Below are 9,142 nucleotides of genomic sequence, written 5' to 3'. Positions count from 1 at the left end.
TTGTTCTTTGCACCATATAATTCAGGGTACATAATTATATATTATTTATTTATATCTTTTTTAATTTATGAGATCTTAATTTATTAGTTGTGTAAACAAAATTGCTTAACCAAATTTTTGTTGTTGTAGGGCACATTGGGTGCTGTTTGCAATCAATACGACCTCTAAAGTTATATACTATTTGGATCCCTTGCATGGCAATTACAACAATCACTTCGATATAAAGACTATGTTCCACACGTAAGTAATATTCATTTATTTCTTACACACATACACACACACACACACACACACACACACACACACACATATATATATAATGTGTTTGTTAATGCTATAATAATTACATTTATTTATTCGATAGTGCTTTACAAGTTTTTCGAGCTCAAAGAGATGCTACAGTGTCGAAGCAAAAGTCTAATAACATCACATGGATTCCAATAAAGGTTTGAAATATATGCCTTTAAATTTTCATTTACAAATATATGTCTTTACGATCAATATTGCACAAATATTTTATTGACTTATATATTTTATTTTATAGTGCCCTCGTCAAACTAACAACACCGACTGTGGGTACTATGTATTGCGATTCATGAAGGAGATTGTTGACAAGAATAAAACTATTATCCTAGAAACGGTATGGTATTTTCATTATATGATTTTCATATATAAATTATCTATATATTTGACTCTAACTTAATATGTTCAATTTTTATATTGCACAGTACTTTGACAATTCCAGTCCAACATACTCTGAGGAAGATCTAATGGAATTAAAGGAAGACTGGTGTCAGTATGTGCTTGAAATGAACATTATTTGATTTTCTGGGAAATAACATGCTGCAAGGGATCTGAATATTATATGGTAGCTAGTTATATTCTGTGTATTATGTTAGTTATATGTATATGAATAGGAAACAATATATGAACATGTATATGAATATGTGTTGTTGTAGAATATCTGTCCAATGTATATGTAGTTAATTAAGTTATATATATGTATCTGAATGTTCTGTTGTAAATTAATATATAAAGTAAAGTTATATAGTTCTGTTTTTGTGTACTGATTGAGTGAACTGATTCTAAATATGTATTTGAATATGTTTTGTTGTTGTGTGAACTGATTGTGAACTGATTCTGGATAAAAATAATTTTGGAAAAAAATTAAAAGACAGCGCTTTCGAAAAATTTGCCATAAAAAACTAAAAAGCGTTTTTCAAAAATTTAATTTACAACCTATTTAAAAAAAAATTGCACCTTTTACAGCGCTTTTTTAAAAAAGCGTAAAATGTGCACTATAATGCATATATTGGGTGCACATTTTACAGCGCTTATTTGACAAAACGCTGTAAAATGTGCATCCAATATATGCATTATAGTGCACATTTTACAGCGCTCTTTTCAATAAGCGCTGTAAAAGGTGCATAATAATGCATATAATGTGTGCGCATTTTACAACGCTTATTTAAAAAGCGCTGTAAAATGTGCATATCAAGCGTGCAATAAATCTACATGTTTTATAGCGCTTTTTGGTTTTAAAAAAGCGATGTTGTATCTTTTACAACGCTCGACTCCACAAGGTTTTTTTTTTTTGAAAAACCGCTTTAAATTGCTTAAAAAAAGCGCTGTAAAATCCTATTTTTCGCGTAGTGTAATTTAGCTCAAAAATATTTACACACCAACATATTTTAAAAGTGTGACATAGATAATTAACATGTGATCATCGCTACCTGACACTTTAACAATAGACTAAATCAAATTTAGATCAAATATAACGAATGAATTAATATATTCCCTTTATAAAATTGTAAGGAATTAACTTATAAATTATTTTTGTCAAAGACTAAAATGGTCCGTGTAAAAAATGTCAGAGACTAATTTAAATTTTATTGGTTATGTTATATTTAATCAAACCTGTATATGGTGGTGAGAGTTACACATAGAAATGATTTTCAATTAGTCCTTATGTAATTTGGCGTGCGCACACCACAACTTCCCGTCAAGTCGCTAAATCAAGAATATGCGGTCAACTGCCTAAAACAACTGTCCTTATAAAACATCATAATTTATACATTAAAATATTTGGATGTGTATATCTAAATTTGTCAACGTAAAATCGGTATCCTGTGCATATATGAATAAGTATATTAAAATACTAGCACGCCTAGTATATTAAAATATTTCGATTGAAATTGTAATGCATAATATACATGTGTAATCAATTAAATTATAAAATAGTTAGAGTCTAGAGTCAGAATCGGGAAGGCATGCAAATAGTGAACACATGGGACACATTGCTTATTTTTTCAATATATTTAATTGTTTAACCAAGTTAAATAGTTTAATTTATTTAAAATGCTATTAAATATCCTTATGTCAAATTGACATGTTCATTACCCAACCACACCTTAGAGTTGTAAAAGAAGATCGATCATACATTGATTAAACGTCAAATTTGTTTGAAAACATAAATATGTCTGTTGCAGCAGCTAGCTTCAATCCTAATTCCAAACCTGACCTCCCTAGAAATGTTGCAGATTATCCCCCTAGTGTTTGGGGTGATTTCTTCCTTCTATATGCTTCAGAATCTAGGTATTAGTTTGTTTGTTTTTTTTGTTCTTGATGTATATTTTGACTACTTGATTCTGAACAAGGTTTTCTTCAACTCTCACATGCTTGCCACTAATATTGAGAAGCCCTTCAAAAAGTCAAGTTGATCGATTCAATATGCCGTTTGGGTGTGAGCTATCATTTTGAACATGAGATCGATCAAGTGTTGCAACATATTCACAAAAGTTATGTTGAAAATGGTGAAATAATTCTCGAAGATAACATTCACTCTCTTGCGGTGCTATTTAGGGTGTTAAGGCAACAAGGACTTTTTGTTTCACCCGGTATATATATATATATATGTCTCCAACTTTTAAAGTTCAATGTTTTTTATATTGGTCTTCAAACTATCTTATATGAAACCAAAATAACTAGCCACAAAAACACCATCAAAAAATTAGAAAGGGAAATTTAAAAGAAAAAATATATGAAATTTTTCTCAAATTAGTGCTAATAAATTTTGATAACATCAATATTAGAGAAGCATATCAATCTATGTGTTTCTAACTCTGATGACTACTTTTTTTTGTCTAAATTACTAAATGAGAAATAACTACTTTCATATAACCTGTTTGATCATTCTCGTCACATTAATTATACGAGTTTTTAACATACATGCAAAGAATATGATAAATGATATAAAATAATATTAGGGGTGTCAAAACTAATCAAATCAACTCTAATTCAAACTATGAACATTTCATTACATTGTAATCATACTATACATTATCAATTTCTTGCTCTCTTACTTTGATTTTTTTTTTATTGTTACTAACTTTACTCAACATTCAATATTTTTGGTTGTTTAATAAAAATTGCAGATGTGTTCAAAAAATTCAAAGACGAGCAAGAAAACTTTAGTGAAGGACTCATCACAAATGTGGAAGGGATGCTAAGCTTGTTCGAAGCCTCACATATGATGATTCATGGAGAGGAAATTTTAGAAGAGGCCTTGGCTTTCACTTCTACTCACCTGAAGTCCATTTCCACTCAATTGAGCCCTTATCTTGCAGCACAAGTGAAACATAGCTTAACGTCGTCTCTCCGCAAAAACTTGCCTAGGCTAGAGGCACAACACTACATTTCCATTTACGAGCAAGATACTTCCCATAATGTAATTTTACTCAGGTTGGCAAAATTAGATTTTAATATGCTCAAAAGCCTACATCAAAAGGAATTTGGAAATATTTGCAAGTAAGTACTTTAAATCACACACTCGTTAATTTGTAACAGAAGAAAATATTAAAGTGGCTAATACCTTATTAGGATCTTTATAGATGGTCGAAGGAGTTGGGCATCACTAGAAAACTACCGTTTGCACGAGATAGAATAGTAGAATGTTGCTTTTGGAGTATGTCAGTATATTTTGAGCCCCAATATTCTCAAGCAAGAAAAATGATGTCAAAAATAATCGCCCACCTATCATTTATTGATGATACATACGACTCATACGAAATTGTTGATGAATTAGAACTTTTTACCATGGCAGTTGAAAGGTAAATCATTGTATATACACAATATTAAAAATGTTCAAACTATTGAGAAAAATTTAGAACTAGAAAATGTGATTATTCTATTCTCAAATTTTGTATTGAAAATTTAATGAATGACTTTAACTTTTATTTCTAATTATAGTGGCTAATTCTTTCAATTTTCAAATAAATTTTCAGGTGAGATATTAGTTGCTTGGATGATCTTCCGAACTACATGAAGGTTCTTTATAAATCTCTCTTAAATGTTTACGAGGAAATAGAGCAAGAAATGATGAAAGAAGGAAGACTATATATCCTAAACTACTTCATAAAAGATGTAAGAGTTATTATTATTATTATTATTATTATTATTATTATTATTATTATTATTATTATTATTATTATTATTATTATTATCATTATTTTTATTATTATTATTATTGTTATTATATTATTATTATTATTATTAGTATTAATATTGTTATTATTATTATTATTCAACTTTATTCAACTGTTGATCAATAGTTGATTTTAACATTGTGAAAATGTTTTCATGTAAAAAGATTATTGTTGAAAATGTACGCTTAATTTACAAATAAAATGTTATGAAAAGATTACTAATGTCGTTCTCACTCATTATAATACAAATTAATTTCTAAAAGACTATTATATACTTACTAGAATGTAATATAATTTATTATTCATCTTTTGGGAAGAGTTCATGTGAGATGTATAGAATATCATTCTCTAAATAGGCGATTCCTAAGTATATGTTCTTATCTGTATTATGCGCTTTAATAATTCAACAAAATTTTCTTTCAAAACTTTTATTAGTGAAGTTTATTTTTTTCTATACGAAAATAGAGAATTTTCCTATACGGTAAAATCTAAGTAACAAGAAACTACTTGTTAATATTAAATTTCATTGTCATAGTGAAACCTCTTTTCATTAAATTAAATATAAAGCAATTTTCCATCATAACATAAATAATTTTTCTTTTTGGTGCTTATCCGATTAATAATTTATATTGCATGGTGATGGCAGTTCAAAAAAATAGTCCAAGCTTACATGACTGAGGCAAGATGGTTGAGCAATAACTATGTACCAACAATAGAAGAGTACATGTCCATATCAAGGATAACATCCGGTTATCCAGTACTGTTGTCTACAACTTCTTACATTGGTATGGGAGATATTGCCACACAGGACGCCTTCAATTGGGTCACTAATATGCCAAAAATTGTAAACGGTGCAGCTCTTGTTTGCAGACTAAATGATGAAATAGTGTCGAACGAGGTATTTAATTTTATATTTTATTTATTTAATTTACTTAACTATAAAAAGGTTTCTCTAAAATAAAAAATGAGTGCAATGATTAATTAAGAACTCAAAGTGTAGACAAGGTTTAAACATTAATATTTGTTCAGTTATACCTACGTAGATATTATTAGTGTAAAACTTTAAGAATTAATATGTCAATGATAAAATTTAATTTAATTTATTTTCATTGTAATTGTTTAGCTTTTACAATTTTAAATATATAATTTTATCATATATGATAATATCAATATCTAACTAATAATATTTATGAATGTACAGTTTGAACAGAAAAGAGGGCATGTTTTTTCATTCCTGGAATGTTATATGAGACAATATGATACAAATAGAGAAGCTGCTATTCAAGAATGCGAAAAGGGAATTGACAATGCATGGAAAGATATAAATGAGGATTGTGTTAGGCAAACTAAAGTTCCATTGCCTCTATTAACTTCCGTTCTTAACTTGGCACGTTTCATTGAAGTTTATTACAAAGATAAAAGATAACTACACACATTCTGAAGGACTAATGAAGACACATATTAAAGCTTTACTCTTGGATCCAGTACCAGTTTGAACATTGATTTAAATCTCTCGATATCCTTTGCATTCACACATTTAATAAGGAAATCATGTTAAATATGTAATTTATTTTATTGAATTAAATGTTATTTTGCTCATAATAGTGATTTTCTTCTAATGCATCTCAAATTTATTGATCTTGTTATAATTTGGAGTTGATATTTAAAATCTATGATAATATATTAAAACAAAGATCTGATTTCTAACGACGACAACTCATTTATATGTACGCCACAAATTCTAAAATTTGTCAACTCATAAAAATTCTGATGCGACACTTTTAAAATCACACTACTTCTTTCATGTTTTGCTTCAATTATATTTTGTTTCACAAGATATAAAGCAAACTCTTTCACTTGCCCATTCAAATACAATTATTTCATACATTTAACAACTTTAACTCTAATCAATACAATTAACACTTTCATCACTTATCAAACTTTTTTATTTCAATAACTCATATAAAAAAGAACAATCCACTCAATATCTTCAATGCATTATTTATCACACATTAAGATCCATCCGTTGATTTTCAACCACCCTCTTATGTTTGATTCAAATCACTTACCAATAGATAAAAACATTATAAAATGAAACAAAGTCATATTCATTTCAACGTGTGACAGATTCTTAGTCCATAAATATTTCAATAACATTGTTCCTTTATTGCCATTATTGTTGAAGACCATATATAGGAGGTGGGCATTTTCCTAAGTTATTGAATGTTAGCATTTTGTTTTCTTTTTATTATTAAAAAAAACACATATCATAATCAAAATAAAATAAAGATGAAGAATACTAAAGATAGTTGTTTGGAAATGAATTATTTCTAAGTATTTCACTACTTGAAATTTCTTATGTCTTAAATATTAACAAACTTTTCTTGTAGATAGTTGTATGGAAATGAATTACTAATCAAGTCACTACAAGAAAACTGTTATTACCTACGGCAAATTTTATCTTTACCCACGGACTATCCATAGGTAACGTAAAATTACCTACGGATTACCCACAGACACGAGTTCGTAGCTAAATCGCTCGTAGGAAAATATTTACCGACGGACAAGCTGTGGGACACACTTACCTAGGGATTGTCCGTGGGTAATATGATCCACTGAGTATCTGTGGGTAACGTTACCCATAGATTTGCCGTAGGTAAAATAGTAGATAGTTATCGACGGAAAAGTCGTAGGTTACGTTACCCACGGATCATCCGTGACAAGTCTACTATTTTATATTTAATATTGATAATTTTATCCATGAATTGTCCGTGGGTAATGTAACCTACTTGGCTACAACTACTAGACGCTTCCTGGTTTTCTATCGTAATATCACATTTAGACACGTTTCATTAATGTCCAATATCAACTCCAGTGTCAAAATGACAAGTTACCAGCAAACACAGAACCTTGTTAGCTATGTAAGATTATATATAACAAAATTAAAAGATTATATTTAAAAAAATTAAAATATTATTTCCAAAAAGAATAAAAGAATGGGACTATGAGAGTACATACACAAAATACAGAGAAAAATATATTTTTAACAAAACTAAGTCACTAACACCCTACCGCTTCCATAAGATCGCGTATTTCTGTATCCTTAAGGGTAGACCCATATCTTCTTAGACCAGCTTTGAGTTCATCAAAAGTGATTGCACCACTGTTATCAGTATCCATAGTCTGGAACATTTCTCTCAAACCAGCAATTTCCTCTTCAGATAGACTTTCGGCAATTACCTAAGAAAATAGCATAACAAGCAATGATTACAAACAACTATAACTATAGTTACTTAGTCTCAATCAAACAAAAACATAATAGATAACATATTAAATCCACTTGAAAGTGAAGAGTGAGTGCAAACAACAAAGTTACTTAGTTTCAATCAAACAAAAATATAACAGATTAAATACAATTGAAAGTGAAGAGCAAGTGCATAAGCCCAATAAGGTTACTTAATTTGGAAATCAAGAAGTGCACGATAGTACAATCCACAAAGGCAACAATGGAACTTCATATATTATGTATGAAAATGCATCACCTTTTTCATAACAATGTATGATCAACATTCATACATAAATTAATATCCATGCATTAATTAGCTTTATTTACCCGCAATGCCATCTTCTTTAGCTTATTCATTGCAGAAAACTGTTTGAGACGAGAAAGAACAGCAGGGTCCAATGATCTGTCAGGGGCAACTCCATTTTCACATATCCAAGGATGACCTAAACAAACAAAACAAGTTATGTCCTTTGACCTACAAAGTAGATTACAATATGTATAATAACGCACACAATCATACTGAAACACAATATTCTGAATATTTGCAAAATTTAATCCAATCCGCCATTTCATAAAGCTGACAAAATTATTAAGCTCATTAAAAAAATGGATTTTCTTTCGAGGAAAGGAAACATCAAAGATCATGTATCTACTACTTTAATAGTTTAGAAAAGAGGCACTGTTCTTCCTAGGTGAGTCTGCCATAGATAAGGGAATGTCGGTGGGACTTTACTCAACTGTTACATCTACTCTGAAAGTATAATAACACCTAATAAATAGCCATAATAGTGACCAATCCAAAAGGAAACAGCATCTTTTATTCATATAGGGATGGTCCTTCTTTATATAGAAAGTGTATTATAAAAAAGAACAAACGTACATAAGACTTGATGAGCAGTCAACCGATCTGAAGGCTGAGAACACAACATCTTTCTAATCAGATCTTTTCCACTATCAGATATTAGAGGCCATGGATCTGAGTCAAAATCTATATGTCCCTTCAATACAGCATCAAATATACCCTGCTGGGTCTTTGAGCTCCAAAACGAAAAAACTTTTAGTAATGCTGCAGATGCAGGGCAAAAGATCAAAAGAGTGTTAGCAGTGAAATATACCTGCCCAAAACGGTGGTACACCACTGAGCAATATATAAAGTATGACACCGGCGGTCCAAACATCTGCTTCAGGCCCATAATGCTTGAGGAGAACCTCGGGAGCAACATAGTATGGGCTGCCAACTACGTCAGTGAAAACTTGACCTGAAACAGGGAGGATTAAATGAAGATATAAAGAAACTAATTAGTATGGAGATTAGCATTTAGCAGCTGTGTAAAAGTAACCATAACATGATCGATGTATTAACCCTATACGG

General features: G+C 29.8%; 2 protein-coding genes and 1 pseudogene across 2 annotated transcripts in view; 2 read left to right on the top strand and 1 right to left on the bottom strand.

Annotated features, from left to right (window-relative positions):
• Positions 1-2,476: 2,476 nt before the first annotated feature.
• On the top strand, positions 2,477-3,811 carry LOC140918630 ((-)-germacrene D synthase-like). Its single transcript, XM_073365365.1, has 3 exons — positions 2,477-2,595; positions 2,658-2,743; positions 3,435-3,811. The coding sequence occupies exons 1-3, from the start codon at positions 2,477-2,479 to the stop codon at positions 3,809-3,811; spliced, it is 582 nt and encodes a 193-aa protein (XP_073221466.1).
• A 1,325-nt stretch (positions 3,812-5,136) lies between these two features.
• Positions 5,137-5,980, top strand: LOC101491862 (probable terpene synthase 2; annotated as a pseudogene).
• A 1,541-nt stretch (positions 5,981-7,521) lies between these two features.
• Positions 7,522-9,142, bottom strand: part of LOC101492198 (calcium-dependent protein kinase 4-like) — a 13,174-nt gene continuing 11,553 nt past the window's right edge. Inside the window, exons 2-5 of the mRNA XM_073365364.1 lie at positions 8,886-9,065; positions 8,651-8,803; positions 8,098-8,213; positions 7,522-7,724 (exon numbers count right to left, since the gene is read on the bottom strand). Coding sequence (XP_073221465.1) covers positions 7,545-7,724; positions 8,098-8,213; positions 8,651-8,803; positions 8,886-9,065 — 629 coding nt within the window. The 3' untranslated portion in view covers positions 7,522-7,544. The remainder of the gene's footprint in view (positions 7,725-8,097; positions 8,214-8,650; positions 8,804-8,885; positions 9,066-9,142) is intronic.

This window comes from Cicer arietinum, chromosome 2 (genome assembly GCF_000331145.2).
Source record: "Cicer arietinum cultivar CDC Frontier isolate Library 1 chromosome 2, Cicar.CDCFrontier_v2.0, whole genome shotgun sequence".
NCBI lineage: Eukaryota > Viridiplantae > Streptophyta > Magnoliopsida > Fabales > Fabaceae > Cicer > Cicer arietinum.
This window is presented reverse-complemented; position numbering and strand designations above follow the sequence as displayed.

Excerpts from the sequence above, each read along its gene's own strand:
- LOC140918630 (XM_073365365.1), top strand. The coding sequence starts at position 2,477 with ATGTCTGTTGCAGCAGCTAGCTTCAATCCTAATTCCAAACCTGACCTC. Across the intron at positions 2,596-2,657 it reads CTATATGCTTCAGAATCTAG|GTTTTCTTCAACTCTCACAT; the intron begins GTATTAGTTTGT and ends ATTCTGAACAAG. Across the intron at positions 2,744-3,434 it reads ATTCAATATGCCGTTTGGGT|ATGTGTTCAAAAAATTCAAA; the intron begins GTGAGCTATCAT and ends TAAAAATTGCAG.